Genomic DNA, 23,767 nt, shown 5'->3' with positions numbered 1-23,767 from the left:
CTAGTTCGATCTGCCGCCAACAGGTCGCGTGCCGGAGGCCAGGGCCGCGCCCTGCCATAGAGCATCGCCGCGCGAGGCCCGTCTCAGCCATAGAGCGCCGCTCACATAGACGCAATCTTGTCTGCCGCCCACGGCGCCATAATGGGATCACGATTTAGTAATGCAACTATTGAAATAAGATGACTTGAACAATGACGCATGCGTTATTAGCTAAAGGTACTCCGAACACGAGTGACGTGGCTCGAGTGCTGGTGTTGGTGACGTATAGACTTTGAATATATATACTGTATAGAAGTCGCCAGCCCAGGTTAAAATTTCTAATACGGTTTGAGGTAGTTGGTTAATTCACCGCCGCAATCGCCACCATCTCTAGGGCATCGACTTGTGGTGGTCCCTAGCGGACAAGTGTCGAACTCTTCAAACACCCCTTCCCCCTCCCGTTGAACGACCTTGAGCTGCAGTGAATGATTGATGGGGGGTGCGGGGAATGACAGCGGGCGACAGTGCTGCGCTCTAACGTGTAAATAACAACCTAAGACGATACAGGGCGTTACGGCAGCGCACTGCAGCGGTGAAGTTCCCAAGCTGCTCATCATACGCTCCTGAAAAACGTAGAGTAAATCCTATCCCTCGCGACTTCTATACAGTTTATATATTCAAAGGTGTGGAGCATTAGTGACGGTAAGGGAAGGGCGGGAGCGACGCACTCACGATGGCGGGCAGCCGGAAGCAGGCGCCCGAGGGGTCGCCTCGCACGCGGCCGGCGCCCACCCCCACCCCCAGGGGCCGGTCGCTGGGGCTCGCGCGCTGCTGCGGCGAGCAGGGCGAGTAGGGCTGGCCGCAGAAGGGGCAGGCGGCCCGCGGGCTGGGCCCCGCGCCCTGCTGGTGGTGGATGGTCACCTGGCAGGCGGGGCACGTGGTCACCCCTTCTTCCAGCTGCTTGGCGCCCGGCTGCGCGCGGCTCGGTCTCTGCGCATCGCGCCATCTCCCGCCATCTCTCTACACGCCAGCATCAAGCAACCGACATTTTCTTAAAACATAATGACTTGGATGTATATAAAAGTTATTTTACAAACATTCGTAGCTCAGAATTAACGGAACTGAAAAATATTATATTTTGGGAAAATATTTTTACAATGTTGAAATATCTCGCTAGCATGGCTGCCGTGTGCACGTGTGTATTTTTTTTTTTTTTTTTGCATTTGGAACTGAAGTTATGATTTTCAACACTCCAAACTTTGCGGTTATGTAGAATTTTTTTTTTTTTTTTTAGTTTGGAAACTAAATCTAAAGCACTTTAACATAGTGTTTTGGTTGTTCCGCATTGTAAAATAGATGCTCTGAAATATTTATGGTGAATATTCCCAGCAAAAAACTCAAGGTAGGCCTACCCAACTTTTTCTTTCGAAAAGTTAACGACGTTTAGGTTGCTAGGTTGCCGATGGATACCGCACAGTTCGCCGATTTACAAAGAAAATAAGAGCGTTATTTATAGCATTGAGTTGCGACTCAATGCATCTTCCTTGCTTGGTGATCGTAGTGCTAGAACAAAAATGTTTGTAGGACAGATGGAATAAATTATTTGTATTGAAAGATACATACACATATTGTTAAAATTTAAAAAAAATTGGTAGTATATTCCGCGTACTATCCACCTTGCGAAGTATTCAAAAATTAAATGAAAGCAAATAAATACTTTGTTTTTACCATATAAGTTGTATAAAATTACTTGCAAAAGTGGAATTGATATATGTTGGTGATATGAGGTGCTGTCCGGAAAGTTTTATGGTTGGGTTGGTTTGAAAAAAAAAGAGTTTGGGGGGGAGAGAAGATGAGTTCTTGCCCCGGGTGGAAACTAGTATAGTTAGGTCCCTGCTACCCGCGCACACATGCGTCATGCAGACCTTTACAAGAAACAACATACACGATCTTAAAACTGCTCCCGCTGTCAGAGTGGTGTCTGTGTAAAAAAAAAAATAAAAACCCTTGAGGGCGGATGTGCAGTTCTGTTTCCGTATTTCATTTTGTACTGTATTTTTTTTTTAGAAAAGTGAAAATGTCTAACACTCGTGTTATCAGAATAATTTTCAGGCATGAAACGCCCGGTACAGATTTTTGAAACCCCCCAAAGGACTTGCATTACACTTTTATTTTAATTTCTCCGCCATCTAATGTTATGGGTACCGTTCAAAACCCATAGTTGTCCTACAAACGACGAGAAGACTGGGCGACGGTCCACAACCATGCTCTTAGAGGCGATACCACGCTAGAAGCACCATCTAGCGTCGCTCCTATCAACCCACCTTACTAATAAAAATACATCCTTGACTAGGCGGGCCCTTTAACGGGGTAATATTCTAAATTATGTAGCTTCCATTATTTAGTGTTTTTGCTCATTTCCAATATTAAATGTTAAAAAATTATAACTTCGTTATCTTTTGTTGATTGTTTTAAAAGGTTTTACAAAATTAATTAAGTATTTATTAATTTTTTTTAGACATTTACGGGCAATTTTTTTATGTAAACTGTAGAATGTACTAAGAAAATGCATTCGTGATGTATTCAGTTTTAAATTAATCGTTTGTGTGAAGCATTCGTCAAGAATTACTTAATATTTTGTAGGTATATCATCCATAGATCAATTTAAAAAAATGGGTTTCCAAAAATCCTAAAAACATGAGTTTTTCATGGTTTTGGGAAATACAATTTTTTCATTGAGTTATAATTTTATGAAAAAATTAAGTTATAAGTATATGTCAAAGGCTACAAACAAACAATCAATATAAACCGTATTTAACACTATTACATGTTGTTAGTCAATTCAAGGGTTAGAATATAATGTGGCCTTTAAATTTATGTAAACTATTAAATGAACATATATTAAATTTATAAATAATTAACAATGGTCATTTTATGATTATACTTAAAATAATGAGCAAAAACACGAGATAATAGAAAAAAAATTAGGATATTACATCCTTAACGGGGTGCTTCCTTAAATAATTTTGGCTATATAATTTAGCGTGTTTGCACAGGAGCATACACAAAATTTAATTTAATTTTTCTGGAGGAGGTACCGGGGGGGGGGGGGGGGGGCAGATAGAACAACTTTTTCCGCTGTTTGCTTTCAAATTATTTCCATTTGCTGAAGAATTTTTTTTTTTTTAAATACGTGGGGATATTCCTCCTCCCACCATCTCCCCACATATATACGCCCTTGTTTTTGTAGGTGATTTAAATAGAACCAACAGAACAAATATAGTTGCTTGGCTTCTGGCTTGTATCCGCGTCTAACCTAGAAGCCAAGTCACTTTAGACAGTGACCGGAAAACCTGCGATATTTATAAAACAATTTATAAATAACAAGTTATAAATAAATTGTCTCTTGCCATGACATAAACACTAAACATACGATATCCCTCAATAAATATTTTAATGGACATAATTAATTCGAATGTAAATTATTAATTGGAAAAAAATCACAATAATATTACTATTACCGACGCACCAGTCGAAACCTTTTTCGTAAACATAATTCTGACAGTATTTCCAGTAACGTGGCGCCCGCGCCACGACGAATATAGGAAATCTTTCTAATCCGAAAGAATCCGTCGCGTCCGCGAATTTGGTCGCGCTGACTTATCAGATGTGTTGAACGTGATTGGTTAGAAATTTAACTTATTCTTGTCGCGTCCGTCACGCTATGTGATTCCAGAATTTGTATTACTTCCGTGATCGTGCCAGAGGTAATTCGCCTCGCGCACCCTGGAGAACTCCACAGCAAATAGTAAAACCGCCGGAGCAGAAGAATCGAGTACAGATTATTCCGACCTTACGGCCGGCGTACTCGCGTTCCCCTCCCACATATTCGCCCTAATAGGGTAGGGTGGGAGTAACTTCCAGTTCTCTTAAATTTGACATTCCAGAGCTTTTACTAAGACAGAACTGTGGGTGATCGCTCCCTGTTGTTTGATCGGGAGGGTGTTGGAGCTTCGGCACCGACCAGCGGCTGGGGCCACCAACCCAGCATAGTCGCCTCCTCAGCCCCTCTACCGCACTCAGCTGACCAGACAGCTGGCTGTGTCCTGAGACCTGAGACTTTATCAGCACTGCTGGCGCCTTCCCCGATCTCCCACATCACGCTGGGACCCCTCAAAACACCCAGTGAACCCGTGGTCCGGTGGAGGCCTATCCAACCTCTGTTAGCTATCCAGGCTAGTACCGGAGCTGTGTCGTCGCTCACTACATAAGTCGACTCCGCATCGGGCTAGGGAACCCTTGGAGCCTGCTCCAAGCGATCGGAGTACAGCGTATATTAGTTAGTATTAAAAATAGTTTTCAAAAATAATTGGGGAGAAAAAAAGTAGGGTTCAATTAACTCGCCTCCCACCAAGGCGATCCAGGTTAGATTACGGGGAGTTTCCGCGAGTGGGAAACATAGCGGACGTTGTCGTGGCCTGTGGGTTTCCCCCGGGTGATTCCGTTTCCCCCTCCACATACATGCCTTCTGTCAGTGTTCAGTCAACACCGTCTTTTTCTAGAGACCTCGAGCCTTAGGCCAAACCCAGTATCACACAAAACTGTCGGCGCTCAGACTGTAGAAGAGACTCGAAGTGTCTCGTGAACAAGTTATTGAGCGCGCGAACTTTGACAGGTATCTAACCGTAGTTCCACAAACGTTTTCGTTCCATATTCCTCCAACACTCCTCTGAATCCTTGTGGCGTAGTGGTAAAACACTGCACTCGCGTTCGGAGCCACACAGGGAAAAAAAATCTTTGGAAACGAGTTGCCAAAAAATACTTAGTTTGTAATACTAAAAAAAAAAAAAAAAGATATTGTAACTTTGTAAAACACATGGATATGGTAATTTTTGCATACTGAAAAACTAATTTTTTACGAAAATTGATTTTTCGTTCAAGCATAATTGTTTAAACCATGGAAAAGTTTATTAAATATTCAATAATTTGACTTTATTTTATTACGCTTATTAAAAGCGCAGTTAGTGCTGGAAAGCTATTCAGGAACAACACCAAGTACGGGTACGAATCTGAACCCAGTATTACTGCTATCACTGTTTTGTAGTGACAAAGTTGTACAAATATCTGTCAGTTAACATGAGTATTCCGATTACATTTACAAAAAAAAAATGGTTGTGTGTAAAGTCGGTTTACGGACGATAGTTTAACGTGACGTCATAACAAAACATTGATGAAATGATTGCATAGTTTTATGAATAAAATTGAATCATTCTTATTTTAATAATAAAAGAACAAATACTTGGAATTATACAAGTAATCAGATTTTTAAAATGCAAGAATAATTAACCTTTATTGCCGAAATTGTTGTTGTAATAAGCAATGAAAACCACATTAACTTTTCACTTCACTTTATAAACAGTCGACGAAACAGTTCACGTGTAGATGACTTGTAATTAATTTTAAAAACTGGCGTTTAGCTATAAAGTTTAAATATAATTATGAACAAGTTTTCATATAAATTAACTGTAATCAAATATCTATCATCAATGATAAGAATCACCATAATTTTTAAGTCAATTGTAACACATAACCTATTATTACTGTACTCGCCGACAGCGTAACGGAAAAATGAGCGTAACGGAACACAGCGTAACGGAACAATGAGCGTAACGGGGCACTTTTTCGTGCGTGCAGCCGGCGTTCATCGATTTATTAGACGTTGTGACGTCAAAAATAAAACTAGAGTGGAGACTGGAGAATCCTGATACATTTGGGCCTACAGTCTCGCCAGCAGCGAGGTATCACTAGACACGGATACACGAGACGCCAGTGAAGTATGCCTGGAGACTGGGGAACCTCAGCGCGCCACACGAGGACCCCCGACAGCACTCCGTCCAAGGGCTTGGAATGGAAGTTTGTGAGCAAGTTTCCTTCATAGTTTGCTCACTGAAATCCCAGGGTGTAGTAGATTTAACAACTACAACTTTCACACATAAAAAATTTAAATAACGATTTTGCCTCAGAAAAAAAAATTAACATTTTATATTCATTAATTATTAATACTTTGTTATTTAGTCAAAAGTCTCACGAATTCGTATTCATGTATTAATGTTATTTCCGTCTGCAAATGATTTGATCCGATAGTCGAGGTAGCTGCTCCGGCAGCGAATTATAGCATAGGATGCGGAAACTACGTGTATTTCGTATCCATAATTAGAATTGAAAACACTATCAGCGTGTATTTATCACGCTCGGCATCATTTTAAAGAATTCTACTATAAATTTCTTGCCCGAGTTTTGTACTATGAGATTAATTGCTAAATGATAATACGTGAATTTGCTTGCGCGATAGAGAGGTCCCTCTGGCTACGTTTTATTACTCGGGTCCTCTGGAGCGCTAGTCCACACACCGTCCAGATGCGGTCCCAGGAAATGCTGGGACGATCGGTTCCTTGCAGATATTTTTAATTGCCAGAAGGGTGTATGTATAACAACCGAATATTCTCTACCAGCGATATTATTTTTTTTTGACTTGACAACGTCTAATAAATCGATGAACGCCGGCTGCACGCACGAAAAAGGATGTCTCATTGTCCCGTTACGCTTTGTCCCGTTACGCCCATTGTACGCTTGCGCCGCATCTATCTCTCTTCCATTCGATTGGAACAACCATCTATTTGACTTTTTCGAGGCACATTAAACTTGAAACACTCCCATTCGTTTCCTACTTTTCCTATCATCGTCCTATCCTTAAACAGAATAACACAGATTGGAAGAAGTTAAATAGCAAACATGTATAAAAGTTATAGTTAAAATAATCTCTTCGTTAAAGTAATAAACATATTTGAATTAATGAGTGCAAATAAAAGTAAATTTTATCAATTAAATTGTAGATTTCATTTCACTCCTTCTTTGCATCCATACAAAATAGTAATGATTCAATAAAAAATGATTCAATTTTATTCATAAAAGAATGCAATCATTTCATCGATGTTTTGTTATGACATTGTCACGTCAAACTATCGTCCGTAAACCGACTTTACAGATAACAAATTTTTTTTGTTTGTTTGTCCATGTTCAAAGACCTTGCCGTAGACGTGAACCGATAACGACGTCGTCGAAGTGAGGCAGACGAAAAGCCTCATGAGAAGTTGCCGAAGAGTCTCGCTCATGCGGTGAGGGTGCGATCTCGCGACGACCCCCGGCACGGCTAGAGCCAGTGAGGTCGACGGGCCTGGGTTGTTCAGGGGTAGCAGTTAACTGCTGCTAGTGGGGGACGGCCACCTGGAAGCCTGGGCCCTGGAGGTACCTGGTCGGCGCGCGGGCAGTCCTGGTCGGGGGCCCCGCGGAACGTGCTCCTGAAGCGCTCCCACACCCACGACATGGGCGTGGAGGCGTGCATCACGCCGCCATCACGCGCGCGCCAGCACTGGCGGGCCGCCCGACCCGAGACACCGGCGCCCCTGGCGGTCGATCGCCCGTCTCCTCCCCTTCCCCTCCTCGGCCTTACCAGTCCTCGGTACTCACTGACCCCCGGAGCTGGCTCCTGCTGCTGTACAACATTTCTGGTTAGGTATGAAAATAGTTGATGTTTTAGTTTGACTATTATAGCTGATCGTAAGTATAATTAACGGTTGGTTAGGCATGAAAAAAAACCTGATGTTCTCGTTTAGATTATTCTAGCTGATCGTAAGTATAATTAACGGTTGGTTAGGCATGAAAAAAACCTGATGTTTTCGTTAGACTATTCTAGCTGATCGTAACTATAATTAACGGTTGGTTATGTATGAAAAAAACCTGATGTTTTCGTTAGACTATTCTTGCTGATCGTAAGTATAATTAACTGTTGGTTAGGCATGTTAAATATAAAACAATTTACGGTAGGTTATCTTTCGTCTACGTAGGTAAGTAAAATGGAAATCAACACTCGCAAACATTTACGGTTGATCATGTTCCGTCAGAGACATTTAAAAACTCTTAAAAGCGTTCACCTATATATGCAATTCATAAAAAAAAAAAAAAAAATTCCCGCCGCTTCAAATTCGTACGTGATCGGGGTTCAGTGAATCTCAGGCTTCCTCCTACAATGGTGCGTGTTTTCTTAAAGGTCACCTTCAATTATTCACGCATTTCGGCCGATGGATTCCAATTGTTCGAATCTCATAAGGGTCAGGGTTAAAAGGCTTTCCTCGGCAACTAAATTGTTTGAATGACATTGGTACCTATGTTGTATGGCGAACTGTCACGTGCAGAAAACAAATAACAAAGACGTTATCTAGTTTCAATTATTTTAAAATAAACTAAACATACATATTATGAAATGCAGTATTGACATAATGTCGACCACTTGCATTAAGTTGTAGCAAAAGGTGTTTTTGGTAATGTAATTGTGTACTATTAAAAAAAACGCAGCAGTATACGGCCTGATAACACTATTCTTCAAGTGGGCGTCACGTATTTTTTTCTGTAATGCATCATCCTGATACATCAAACATGAATGACTTTTCAATCGTAGTTGATGCAGCTACGCGAGCTAAACGTGGAGGAATAGCTGTGTGTGACAGTTGAATTGACCGGATTATATTTATGAACCAACAGTCAAATTTACATTATAATTTGGCACTAATAACATGCATGATTTCTATGAACCATTTTACATTGAGAACTATCAAATCACATGGAACAAATAATATCGGGATTATGTACCTTATCATAGATGAACTCAGGACACCTAAACCACAACACACTCCAATGACAGACGAGGGTACTTTTGGCGTAATTGGAAACTGGCTTTTCGTAAAGGTCACGCAACGAAATTTTTGTAAGAAGTTAATAATGGGTAGCAAAAAATTTATTTGCAACATTTCTTTCTAGATATTAATCAAACTTTTGGTAATGTATACATTCACATACATAATATACACAATCCTACGTGTGACTCATTAATCTAGTAAAAAAAAATTTTCTTTACAAAACTCCTCGACCCCGGAGAAACCCCTGGATGGCCAAATGGGGAGCCCGTTTCTTTTCTAGGGCTCCCCATTTGGAAGCCACCCTGAAATTTTTTTGTCTCCACCCACCGTCTCTTTGGTAGCCTGACTTGTTGCAAGGGATTGTATTCCTTCAGACAAATGCCGCCATCTGCCTGAGGCAATCCGCCTTGGAGGAGCCGGGGCGCGAACCCGGGTCCTACAAGTCACAAGGCAGGCGCTCTACCCCAGAGCCAGAGAGTAGAGCGACAATCTGCAGTTTTCTTAACACCGACAGGATGCTATTCCAAGCGTATACTGTAGTTTGGTTAGTCATTTACTTTTGGCAGCTGATGGTAAAATGAAGATATTTGTAAATATGTATATGTAAATACTAAACTGTAAATATGTATATGTAAACTAAACTGTATATATGTATATGTAAATACTAAGTCAATTTGTTAAAAAAATACTGATTTCAGAAGAAAGAAAAATAGGTATAAAAATCAAACAAGTTAACATAAAAGTGTTTGAAGGTAATTTTTAAAAGCACATGTAATACTTTATGTAATGTTTTTACATGGTCAGTGTAAAATTATGTTCTTATCTTTTTTTCTCGGTTGAAACATGACAAATATTAAGTCATTGTTCTCTATATTATTGAAGAAAAACATACAGTAAACGTTTAAAAAAAGGCTATTAAAAAATAAATTTTACAGAAAGTCTTTTCGCTTGATTTGCACTTATTTTTGGAATATATATATATATATATATATATATATATATATATATATATATATTGCATTACATGTGCCGAACTGATACATCTTTCATATAGTTAAAAAAAATGAATGGAAGATTTTAGCAAGTTTTCGCGACGAATAAAAACACACTGCATGTGAACCGACTTAAGTAAATACGTTCATTAGCACAGTTATGTGCTTGAAATTGTTCGCTGACCTAGGTTTACATAAAAAATAAAGAGAATATTATACATTTTGTATATTGCCTGAGAAAATGCACGAGGCTAGTACTCTAAGGGTGAACTACCTCATTTCACATGAACAGTCCGTGACTATTTCTACACAGCATCACCTCTCAGTGAATGTAAAGGGGCGATACATTTGATTGGCCACCACGCGTGTCTCACCTTAAAAGGGCGTGTATGTGTGTTAGTGAGGCGGGATGATAAGCGCGCCGCTCGCTGGTGCTTCTAGCGCGGTGTCGCCTCTATGCTCAAGGCTGTGAAATGGCGCGCAGTTTTCTCGTCGTGTACAAGACAACTGTGAAACTTGAGTGGTGACCATAACATTTATATTGAATAGAAATGAAGGTGTAACGCAAGTCCCTAAGTGCATTCAAGAATCCGTACCGGTACCCTGAAGACACTCCTTTTTAGCCATTTTAACTCTTCTAAAGAATTTAAAAACCTAATCCGCCGAAATCAGAAGTAATTTCATGCCCTCAACGAATACAATGACCCTACTCGGATATTTTGAGTAGTTTTCAAATAGCGTTGTTTTTCCTGAACTTCCTACAGACTTGTTACACATCTTCCTGAAATGTGATGTATGTCAAGTATAATATTAACTTTAGTATAAACATAGGTGGTTTTTAAGAACCATTTTTATGACGTCATAAAACGAACACAATTTTTATCATTAAAAATTAATTATGTTCCTGTACTTAACAAACTGATGATAAACGATTGACAAATATTTTAAAGATCTTTGAAATAGCTATACTATTTTAATACTCTTATTTTTTCTATTTTCCTTTTAATTTTTTCATTATACGAAAATATGTAATTTTATTTTATGAATTTTTACCTAAATTAAATGTTTTAATAAAATACTCCCATTCTTGTATAAATTTATATAATTTTGATAAAAAAATTTCATAGTAATGGTATACTCTGTGTCTTTTTAACACTTTTCAGCACTATATTACTGGCCATGTACATTAAGACCTACAACTCCTGTTATTAGTTTGCTGCTAACTCAACGGAAACTACACCATGCAATGGGTATATTATACATTATCTCACACGCAGTGAATTTCAGCAGTTTTGTTTTCCAGATGCTGACTTCCAGAGCGCCCAGTTTAAGTGCTGGGCTTCTTGCATGGACCTTGATGCACGGACACTGCCCGAAGTGGCTCTATGACCAGCTGATGGTATGTGACGTGTCTGCGGGACACCCGGTACATTGGCTGGACTATCATTAAGTTTCATTTGACTCACCAATACGGTTGGTATGTCCCCTAACTAAGGTTTACGAAAGTTATTTATGCTTGTTTATGTTGCTACACGTGGGTCCGCCATCTTGACGACTTCGGCTCCGTGGTTACACATTTCCGTTCGTTCGATTTCCGGTCCATTCACGAAACCACTCCTGCCAAATGCCGTATTCCGAGAGCTAATATGTTTAGGTTCACAACAAAGGATATTCTGACAACACAACGACAATGTTCCTGGGATATATTCGGTAAACATTAATTACAAGTTTTTAAATACGTATGAAATCTGGCATTATACTGATTATAATACACATTTCCTTGCAATGTCTTAATAGGCTTGGTAGCACAGCGGTAGAGTACCGACTGTAAAGCTCCAAGGCGAATTTTTGACGTGGTTCAAACCTCGCCACATGATTTTCTTCTTCTTTTATAATACTAATATTATATTATGCAATGATAATGTTAAATCAACTCAATAAGGTTGAGGTTTGTTTGTAGGAAGTATTTACAAACATATATTTAGTTTTATAATTGTTGGTTCAAAATGTTTCAGGTTAAATCTTTGTAACGCCATAGAAATATAACCTCCAACGCGTGCGGAAACTTTAAAGTATAAACGGTTTAGTAAATTTTAACAAGATGGGCAGTATTTTAAAATATTTCCTTGTCGAAAATCAGGTCCCAAAGCCGGGTTTTAGGAATTTTTCAAGTCTTATTCGCTTTTATCGGAGCCGTTTATAATAGTTTACAATTTCTGTCTTTTTAGAGCTGATATCCGCGCGTGATGTTGGCAAGCAACGTTTACGATTCAGGCAGCAAATTCTACCGGCCGGCGGCCGCAGGAAGTATGTGTGTGTGTGTGTGTGATTCGCATCCAGAAATTTTGGTATTTGGAAAGCGAATATTTCATTTGTCAGCATATTTATCACGCTCGGCATTATTTAAAATTCCATGTAAAAAATTTTGTCCGATTTTCGTATTCTAAGGTTATTTGCAACATTAAAAACATGAGAGCACACGGAATTTGCTCTTTACCGGGGTTAGATGTTTACACATCACTAGCGACTACTAAATGACTCGCTCACATTTTTAATTTTTTTTTTTAATTTTTAAAACCGAGTTCTCATGTGCGCCGCTGCAATTTCGGAGTGTTGTCCAAGATTATCTGTTTAGTATCGCCTGTGTTGTATAAATTTAGTAGACGGTCTATATTTACAGTTTTGTTTCGTCAGCCTACTGTGATAGTCTGTGCCGTGATGTCATTCCAATTTCTCCCGCGGGATTACATGTGCTGTCCGTACATTTATCATTGTAACATCCGGCTGATTTTGGCTATTTTTTCTGTGTGTTTTGTGTATTCATCTTTGCTTGGCCGTCGCAAGAATCATCCTAAAGAACGTAGGTACATACAAATCCATACTTGTCAACCACGGTAAAATCGTATTTAAGCACAATTGGCGCAATGTTGTGGGTGTTGCCACCTGTTCGGACGGGCGTGTGCGAGAGGGGAAGCCTACAACTCACGTAGTTTCGGTTCCCTACCACGTTCGTGCAACTTCGGATTTATCTCAAAAATTGAAATTAAAAAAATCGAAGGGTTAGGTTAGGTTAGGTCAGGTCAGTCACAACATGCTTGTTTTCATTGGAAACTTCTGATTTAGCGGCTGAAGTGGCGTTAATACCAAAACGCAAAACTTCGGAAATCTTCGGAAATTCTTGCAGGGAACCGAAACTACGTGAGTTGTAGGCTTCCCGTGCGAGAGCGCCGCCACTCACCAGAACCAGGAACCTGGGCCGGGAGCAGCGGTACGACTGCCACTGCCAGGTCCAGTCGGCCGCCATCTTGCGCTGGTGTCCTGTCACGCAGCTGCCATCCCCCCGCGCACCCCTCCTGCGTACCGCCGGTCTCCGGCGTCGCACCGTACGGGCTCACGTGATGCTCCCGTGGCGTGCATCTCCACACTACATCATCGTTCAACCATTGGGGTGAACTGGGAGAATTATGGACGAGGGTTAAGTTTTCAAACAAACAGGTTCACGGCTGATATGGTACTTACAAAAACTATGCTACAAAAAAAAAAGTAACACTGTTCTTACGTGCTTTATTTTAAAAATGAATTATTTAACATTGAATTTTTTGTAGCCAATCTTGCGCATTATATACAAAAAAAGTCATTTTAAAGCACTTTTCGCTATTTGTGAGAGCATTCAGTGTATATTAATTCATAAATTCATACTTATCTTTAATTAACACTTTTAACACCAATAATTTGTTTTAATTTTTGAGGGAATAGGCATATCGTCTTTTAAATGCGACGGTGTCATAAAACATAATCACGCGAAGAAGGTGCGACGCGCGGAAAACAGTATTTCAGGATCATTCTCGTCGGCGCGCGGTTCCTGTGTTCATGCTCCTGCAACCCCTCGACCGCGGACGACGAAGCGAACGCCCAAGTGCCCGTCGCGCGAGCGTCTCGGCACGACCTGGGGCGTAAGACGCAAGCACGCACACTCACGCGATTTCATACTCGACGCTCGCAAGCCTCCGCGCGCCACAAGACAGACAAAATACCCGGGTCTGCGCCGACATCAACGTAACGCGAACCAGCGACAACGCGGAACTGATGGCGCGGTATCGACCCGAAAGTACCGCCAACATTCCGCGAAGACGGCGACAAAGTTGGCAGCAAAGATGCCACAATCAAGCCGAAGCAGTCACTGCGAAACGAGATGAAACGTATTTCAAGCGTCGTAACGATGCCTCAAAATACACAGCGCGCCGGGAGTCCGTTACTGCACGGTTTTCTACCCGAAGATCTTCTTTCTTCGCTGTTATTCCTCGGAACGGATGCGGTGACCAATGGCAACGCTGCCTGGCGCGTCGTGGTACCGGGCGTGTATGCAAAAACTGCATAAGTACTGTCGGCAAGGACGTGTAACCAGGAATTAACATCCACTTGACACAGCATAGAAGCGCGAAATGAAAGTCACAGTGAAGTGGTTGTCATTATTAAAAAAAAATTGAATTTCCCACGTAGGCATAATATATTGAAAGCATGAAAAATTTGCAGTTTAATATTAAGTCATATTCCTATAAAATGGGAAATATCGAAGAAATTACTTTATGACTAAACGGGAATCGTAAATGTAAAAGCAAGGTTTTACGCAGCATTGTTTTGCATAAAAAAAAGGTCTGATGTAACTGGACCACTAAGTTAACAGAAGACTCTTAACTACATGGTTACAACTCGGAGATCATAAATTGATGGAGTCATAAGAAGAGTTTGGATCTAAGAAGCGAATCTCACTTCACTTGATTTTTTTCTATTTTATCACGCTAATCAATGTCCCGGATGCCAGTAGGCCGCGCAGTCCGTCAAGCGAATGTTTTACCCGAGGTTGGAACTCACGAACACTCACAGAAGAGCTGGTGCGTCTCTGCTGTGAGCTGCCAAACATGTATAATAATTAATATATTTTTTTAAATGCTAGTAACACGGGAAACAAGAGGCCTCTGATTCAGAGCAGCTATGGCTCCATGGTATGTAAACAGTCTGTTAGTACAGGCGGACAACAGAGTGATTTCAGTGCAAATAAGATGATTCGGTAGTTTACTTTGACGGGGCAACTTGAGCGACCCCAGCACGCAATAGAAAAACAAAACGGTCTGGAAGATTTTGTGTAACCACGGAAGGTTCTGTGTTTGACTCTGTAAACGAAATTTTCCAGAAGGAACAACTGGCCCGAGACGTAGCAGAAACAGATATATAGTGACTCACAAGCTGCAGAGGGGCTTCTTTGGTTCAGGGACGTCAGTTAGCACGTAGAGTCCACGAGAGACACAGGGGACCACCCTGTACCAGTGATCTGTACTACGAGTTGTAAGACTGTCTAAGACAAGAGTTGTAATCATGCTGTAGAGTAACTTGTATATCGAATGTAGCCAGTTGTACGCCCCATTCGTATTAAGTGAAATAAACAGCAATAATATTTCTGTGAGCAGTAGTTAGGTAATTGCCTTTCACTCTCCTACCTACCCACTCAGAAGAAGAGGTATCCATTCCGCTCGGGGATACATCTCTACTCAGGGCTGCAACTAGAGTCTCTGGCACCCGGGGCATGAATGGATTCATGCGCCCCCCCCCCCCCTCTTTTTTTGCACATACCACACCAATAAAGCGGGGGTCCTCCCACGGAAAAATGGTGCTATTTAAGCTTTTTCCATACCTGCATGTAACAGTTTCTGTGCTACTGTAACTTCGATGCAAAAAATTTTTACCAGTTACCAGAGGTAGTAGGAATTACAATGAAAGCGATTTAGGCGCCCCTACAGCTTTGCGCCCGGGGCGTATGCCCCTCTTGCCCCCCCCCCCCCTAGTTGCGGCCCTGCCCCTACTTCTCATTGGAGTGTGACGCCTTAGCGATCACGGTTAGCGAGGGCTCCTAGGGCGGTATTCAAAGACGCTCGGGTGAGGTAGTGAATAAGCACTGCCTTGCTGGGACACAACCGTAACTCGAGGGCCGTATTCCAGAACGTGTACAAAACCGAATCCCAGTAAGGGAACAGATAAGCAAGAGTTTTAATAAACGGTGTCCTGCGCGAGACAAGAAAGAGGTTTCAAGGCATTATAGCGGACGTTTCGCAACCATCGATACAGTTGTTACTGAAAAAATACTAGAGATAGCAGCACCATTGCACAATAATAGAACCGCTTTTATAATTTTCTCAAGTACTTTTTAAGTTGCGATTATTTCTTGTTATGACCACTAAAGTGTACAAAATGTATTGAAGTATAGTTTCGCTATCGTAAAGTCTCATTTGGCAAACCAACACGCTTTGTACATTACTGATGATCACAAAAATGACTATTCGAGTTAATGGCGCCAGACGCGGGTTCGCCATCTGGACTAAATCAACGAAAAAGTGAGCTCTGCGCATGCGCGGAATTTGGGCAACATATCGGCAACGGATAGGACCCCAACATCCGTTCACTAAAAATAAGGGACTGTCTGTGTCCTATCGTGCACCAGGAATACGGTTAGGGTACAGGTGTGGCATATGCAACACCTAAACCCTTTTCTTCTGTGTCTTGGAATACTGGCCCTAGATTTTCAGCTTACTAACTTAATAAAACATCTTTAATGAGATGCGTCTAGAATTTTCCCGAGGGTTAAAATAATTCATGTTTATTTGCGTGGTTAAAAGTAACTTGTTCAAATTTGGCGGTTCTCAAAAGTAGTAGCAACGGTATACGAATACTTTATCCACGCCCGTCAACAGTTGTAAACTTCTTCACGTGATTGTCAGTGTTCCTAAACAAAGTAAAATATATTTACGCTACTAATTTTGATAACTGTCAAAATTTTACAAGTTACATAAGGGTGAAACGTTGGCCTTATGTGCAGCCCCTTGGATCCAAATCCCGAGGGAAAAAAGAGTATTAATTAAATATTCAAAGTTTAGTTTTTTTTTAACTTTTTAAAACCCAGCTGCTAATAATACAACATTAAAAAAATATACATGGTGGAAGAAGTCTGAAGTGAACTTATTTTAAAATTCACGTGAAAATTTATATATATCTAATAAAAATTCTAATTAATTTTTTTTGAACCTGTACCAGTGGAGGTTGGTTTATGGCAAATTGCACCAGCCAAACAATAAGTACAATTTTATTCAGGAACAAAAACTTTTTTTTACATGAAATGCAGTTACACGGTAGCTGTCTTGGTGTCCCCAAAACTGAAAAACCAAAAAAAAAAAAAGATGTGGCTGTGTTATGGACACGGTCGTGTGTTGTACGTGAATACGTGAACGTAACAGTTAATATTTTCTATACAAAATATAAAATACGCTACTTTATGTATGTTATAATCATGTTTGAACACTAAGAAGTCCTTCGGGTTTCCATGTTTTGTTTATAATAGCAACTATTTCCATTCGTTGGGTTCAGGAAAGAAATCAAGTAAGCAAATAGTTAGCGTGTTACAACTTTATCAAGCATAGGTCTGTGATACGAAAAGTACGACACAAATGGCGTACAGGATACATAGATATTTCTGGTAAACGTTAACACCATATATATTCACTGCAAATATTTTACACTAATGTTTTATATATGAAATCGGTATATTTTGACGAGAGATGACGATTGAAACTCAAAAGAATGTTGCAACTTCTCCGAGTCAAAATTTATACTAAATGGAAATCTCGAAACGCAGCAAAATGACCTCAAAATGGCGGCACTCTCCCCGTCCACCGCGCGCGCGATGCGTCACAGTCCTCACTTGGCGTAACGAATTCTTTGATCCTTTAGCTATCCAGCGGTGTAATTAAATTTTGGATGGAGAAGATAGCTGCAACACAAAACTGTATCCCCCGGTTTTGTTATCATTCGTTTTTGTGGATTGCCTCCCACTATGGAAGCAATTGTAAAGACGTCTTCACGTTAAAATATATATATATAGTTGCGACAAGTACATGGTTGTTTAAAGAACGAAATGGCTGCCGCGGAGACATCGGGACGTAAAGGGAATCGCGGGACATGGAAGTGAAGCAGGGACGGCCAGACGGCCTCGGGCAGAGCAGCCTGTCGCTTCCTTGCGGAGGGGAGCTGGAGGTCTCCGCTTAGCGCCGGACACTTCCTGCGAGAACTTACAAACCTAAACATGACAGTGAAGATGTCCGTTTCATCCGTCCCCACGCTAAGAATGTACCATGCTTTATGAAACTTCACTTTTAATATTCTATTCAAACTGCATAGAGAAAAAAGGAACACCTACAACATTACACACAGACTTGTAACACCTACCTCTTTTTTGAACTCTATATCTTCGCATTTTCTTTTACTGTCCTGTTTTTTTTACAATCTTTTATCTGTGTATTTTAACAACTATGTGTTCATTGTTGTCATCAAATTTGCAGTAATTTGTATGTTAGAGATGATATTGTGCTAGCTGTGATATGGAAAAACCTTTTTAAGCCTCCAGTTAAGTTAAGTTGGTTGTCAGATTGTTTGGCGCACTATTCGATTGGTATGTTAACTCATGTTATTGGCTGGAATTGTTTTAAAATTATGTGTTAGTGAACCAGGAGGCAGAGATAAAAAAAAGGGCTTTTCTATCATTATGGAGGAAGGATGTATATAACTTATTATGGCCCATATTATGGCTTAACAGATATACTTGGCATATATCTGAGTTCAATACTGTTTAATTTTAAAGCCAAAAGAGCCTGAAAGTATTTCTGATATTTAGTTTGTGCAGCATAAGTATTAATCTGAAGATATTCAAATATATAAAAATAAGTGGTTGATTTTGTAAATGGCCATAGCCATTTGGGTATCTTCTGGGTGAGTTAAACTTATATTATATTTAAATTATAAAACTATTTTTGTCTGATTGAATCGAAGAGGAAAATTCAGCAAGTTTTGATCAGAAATTTAGTCTGCAATAGTCAATTGCTAAATCCAGAGATAATGTACTGTGATTAAAAGACCTCTGCCTCTAACTGACTGAGCATTAAATTTTCATTTTTTATTTTGCTTGACCCCAGAGATTTAGGAATTGATATCAAGTGCCAAACATTATTTAAATGTATTCATGAACAATTTTAACAAACATTTGAATTTTTTAAATACTGAATACCTGCGTAATTTCTTAGCTAGGGAATCAATATTTTCTTGATTTTATTAATATGCAAATTATTGTTTTCTAAATAACAAAATTATATAATATTATTTTAATACTAGTAATTCTATTCAAGATAACAGTGTATTAAACCATTGTGCGTGTTTGTTGCTGTTAAGTTTGTGCTTTATGTTGTTAAATAAAATAGAATAAAGTAAATCCATAGAGTTGTGTTCGATCTTTGGATGTTTAATACTGAGTCTTGTAAAGTTCATAATACGATATATCACCAAAGTTAATGAATGTTACACTCCACCATAATATTTATGTACTAATTAATATATATTTCTCACACTAACAACATACCTACACTACATAATAGTCCAAAGTCTATAGATACTGATAGATACTACTCCAGAGTGATACCATTTCAGAGAGTGGATAGTAGGTACAAACATTCCATCATAAATGTAACAAGTAGGGGGGGGGGGAGGATTTGGATAGTGGGGAGGGGGAGAAATCGAAGAAACGATCCACGAAACTGTAAAAATTGCACATATTATATTCGTTACAACATCTTCAGTATTTTTTGAATTATATGTTTTCTTCTATACTAAGCTGCAATGTCTGACAACCAAATACATTAGCCTAATAATCTTAGCGTAAATATATTTTCTACTCTAAATATTTTTTTTTGTTTTGTGAAAAAAATTCTTGTGATGAAGTTTAAAGAACACTCGCCTGTTTTAATATAAATATATATTTTTTTTCTCCTTCAAATTATTGTGTTCGTGAGTTACAATATTTTATTTGTAGTGAGAAAACACAACTTAGGAAAACTTACCAGTTAGAACCCCGTATTTTAGCAAATTTTAGTTGATGCGCTTCTAAGTCACATGTTTCTTATTTACGTATTTCTAAGAGCTAACAGCATCCTGCACCTTGAGGCAGCCACCGACTGTCGGCGGCGTGCAAGAGCTCTGTCACGCTGTCACTCGAGGACTTGAGCCATTCAAAAGGCGCTGTCATGTGTCGGTAGCCTTAGTCACATTTCTTCGTCGCCATCCTTGTCTGCGGTCTCTTGCGCAGTCTGCACTTACAGAAAAGACCGACCATTCGAAGATAACACTTCTAGAGCGACGGTGATATCCGTGAAGACTACGATCCTCTTCATCTTCACATTCCAAGGATATGCGACGTTTCCTTCTGGAAAATCTACCTTATTGTAAACACACGAGTATAATTTTTTACACAAGTTTTTATTTGACTCAATCCAGAATACATCCAAAAGCACGCAAATGTTTATACATAACATTATGTTGCATATAATTGATAATTGTACACTTGTTAATACTCATAGGATTCAAAAATTAAATATTAAAAATGGCTCACTAACTACATATATAGGCACATTAACATTCCATGTGTTAAAATGACATTCATAAAATATGATACTCGTGCTAGAAAAGTTAACTTACGTTTTTTGAAGATACGTTAATTAACGCACATATAAAAGCGTAAACATAAATACAACTATGAATTTATAACAAAGCCTATAAAATTAACAACCCAGAATACTAATTATATGTGCGAGGCAAGCAAAATGAAATCCCAACCATACTGAAGGCATATGGACATAAGTCAGAAGGTTATAAAGAAGAAAATGAATGTTTTGCTGACATTATAAATGACGAAAATATAGGATTTCCATAAAAGAATATCCCAGTTTCAATGGTATATTATAACAGTTGAATTTATACTATTTGCAGCCAATCTATACTAATATTATAAAGCTGAAGAGTTTGTTTGTTTGGTTGTTTGTTTGAACGCGCTAATCTCAGGAACCACTGGTCCGATTTGAAAAATTCTTTCAGTGTTGGATAGTACATTTATCGAGGAAGGCTATAGGCTATATTATATTATCAATAACATTAGGGATTCTTACTAAAAGTCCAATTTAGAATCAAATGCGTTGGAGGGGGTTAGATACAACATGCAGTACACGTACGAAGTGTGTGTTGACAATGCCGCAGGTGCTAGAAGTTTATTTCCTATTGCCTATTAACATTGTTGCCACACACTAGATGACTTATCATTCTTTATTTTCGCATACAAGAAAAAACACCCGTGTGATATTAACAACGAAGCAATCAGTACCCTCATAAGAGTTCAATTAGTATTTAAATACTTTTTTTCACTTTAAATCGCAAACCTAAACTATTTTTTCCCTCTCTCTCTGTGTTTAATTTTTTTTCTTTTACTAGAATTATTTTTATTATTTTTAATTAATTTTCATTTTTCGGACCATCAATAATTTTCCTCTCCCGTTACAATTCTGACAAGGACTTTATATATATATATATATATATATATATATATATATATATATATATATATGTATGTGTGTGTGTGTGTGTGTGTGTGTGTGTGTGTGTGTGTGTGTGTGTAGGAAACATGGCGTCGCCTCTGTCGCTAGTTTTCCCCACACGCATGTCACCACGTGCAGGCGGCGCGTGTTGCCTACCTGTCCGCATTGTCATAATGATCTGACTTTGAATGCCTGTATCTCAGAAACGGTTTGTCTGAGCGTGTTCAAGTACGAGGACCTTTTATGTTCCTTATGTCATTCCTGTTATTGATTCACTACGATAGCTTAGAACAGGCGTACACGGAACAATAATACGTGCATAGTAACAGAGGCGACGCCATGTTTCCTACGTATGCGATGGAATTGTGGTCACCTTTTATTCCCTGCATACGTGTTGTCATGCATTTTAATTGAATCCGGAAGGTTAACGTTTCATTAGTTGTGGTTGTTGATTTATCTTCGCTTTACCGTTTCCTCAACACTACATTCACAGTGGTTTTGCGCCCATACTTTTGGCAACAGAGGGGTGGTTCCTATACCCATTCTTCTTGGTGTTGGTCTGGCTACCTGCATCCGCGAGATTTTCCGCCATTTTCTTTACATCCTGTATATATTTTACAGACTTGAAACTTCACAGTAATTATCCTTATGTTACGCAGGATGACATTTTCCGAAAGATAGATACCATGGGTAATTATAACCAGGCAACAGTGGGTACTTTATCTGCATAAGAACAGGATTTTGCATTGTTCATGCCTTCTGCGTCTCCATGGCAACGGGCATCGCGCTGCAGTGGCGTACCCACAAGGAGGGGCATGTATAATGAGCGGCGCAAGAGTGATCTGCCTGTAGACTGCCGTAGCGAAGTACGGGTACATCAGTTGTACGTTGCGTGCACGAGTCGGGAAACCATCGGTGCTATTCATTTTCTCTCCGGTACATTATACAGCATTGTAATAAATTTTCACTGAATTTTTTTTATTTACCATTACTGTAAATGGGAGATGTGGCTTAATTTTTTTCCATTAGTATAGCTGTGCGAAGCCGGGTCGGGCAGATAGTCATACATAAAATTGAAGGTAAACTAACCTAGTCTTTCTTACTACTGTTAATCACGTACACCTCTAGTTATACGGGACACATCCAACATATGGTACAATTCTTCCCACACTTAGGTTAACAAGTCCAGAGTAATGGCAGCAACAGCCTCTTAAATTCCGTGTATCAACTCTGGCATATCATTAGGTAGCAGCGGAACATAAATATGATCTTTTATAAAGCCCCAAAAGAAAAAGAAAATTCGCATGGCGTTATGTCAGGTGAACGTGGAGGCCAGCGAAAAAGAGCTCTGTCGTCTCGACCATTACGACCAATACAACGGTCAGGGACGTTCAACCACTCTCGTACAAACAGATTCCAAATAAAGTTTACAGATTAACCCTCTACTAATTGGGGAAATTACGCTCAGGAGTCGCCATTTAGCGTAGGTGGCGCTGCAAGCGGAGAAAACAACAACGCAATACTCGCGCGTGCGCTTATCTAGAACCGTTTTGAGTTACTTTTTAATTGTGAACCTGAACCAACTCTCTGCAACGCCAGTTGATAAGTATTAAAATTTGTACCTGGGACAATGTCTGTTATGGACACACTGTATGTAGTTCTAGTTGTATCTGATCAGCCAATATCACATAATATATCTTTCTACTCAAGGAGATTTAAAATGATGTAAACTTTAATTATGTTCGCAGGCTTTCACGGCCAATGCCTGAAGTAGCTACTTGGCTTCTGGGTTGTAGCCGATGGTTCGGTCGACATTGCAGTCGCCACCATCAGGGAGCAGTTAACCCACTCCCAGTAGCGGATTCAGAGGGGGGGAGGGGGGGAGGGGCTAAGGGGCTCAAGCCCCCTCCAAAATCATCTGGGTCCACTATTTTTTTAGTGTTTGCCTTGATAAAGCCTAGCCTCAGATGGGTCAAGCCCCTCCCAAACCAAAATCCTGGATCCGAAACTGCCCACTCCTCCCTGATGATGTCGACCGAAACATCAGTGAACTATTCGCCAAGGAGGACACGGCTACAACCCAGAAGCCAAGCTGCTGCTGATGCAGACGTGGTCGGCAGCTCCGCTGGAACGCTCACGCGAGGAACTCGAGCTGCCGGGGGGGTTGCTGCCCGCGGCGAGCAGTCCTCCACGCGGCCAGCAGCTCCAGCAGCAGCGCTCCCAGGGCCGCCAGGTGGGCCCCCGCCAGGAACAGCAGCATGTTCCACACGTCCCCCAGCTCGATGGGGCGGAACTGCACCTGCCTCGTCTCGGCGAGCGCGTAGTTGCCTTTGAGGCGCTGCAGCGCCCCGCTCTCCTGCATCCTCGTGATCCTGCAGGACGCAGGACGACGCCTCTCAGGTCCGTCGAGTCCGGGGCCAATTCTGATATGCGTCTTTTCCTTCTGGAAAATCTACCTTATTGTAAACACACGAGTATAATTTTTTTTACACAAGTTTTTATTTGACTCAATCCAGAATGCATCCGAAAGCACGCAAATGTTTATACATAGCATTGTGTTGCATATAATTGATAATCGTACACATGT

General features: G+C 40.2%; 1 protein-coding gene across 1 annotated transcript; it reads right to left on the bottom strand.

The window, feature by feature from the left end:
- On the bottom strand, nucleotides 1-23,440 carry LOC134533711 (uncharacterized). Its single transcript, XM_063375386.1, has 4 exons — nucleotides 23,319-23,440; nucleotides 12,963-13,077; nucleotides 712-969; nucleotides 1-51 (listed from the first exon to the last, which is right to left on the bottom strand). Exons 1-4 carry the CDS (start codon nucleotides 23,438-23,440, stop codon nucleotides 1-3), a joined length of 546 nt encoding a protein of 181 aa, XP_063231456.1.
- Nucleotides 23,441-23,767: the final 327 nt, after the last annotated feature.

Source organism: Bacillus rossius, chromosome 1 (genome assembly GCF_032445375.1).
Source record: "Bacillus rossius redtenbacheri isolate Brsri chromosome 1, Brsri_v3, whole genome shotgun sequence".
Lineage (NCBI taxonomy): Eukaryota > Metazoa > Arthropoda > Insecta > Phasmatodea > Bacillidae > Bacillus > Bacillus rossius.
Note: the sequence above shows the minus strand (reverse complement) of the source record. Positions and strands in the feature narration are given on the sequence as shown.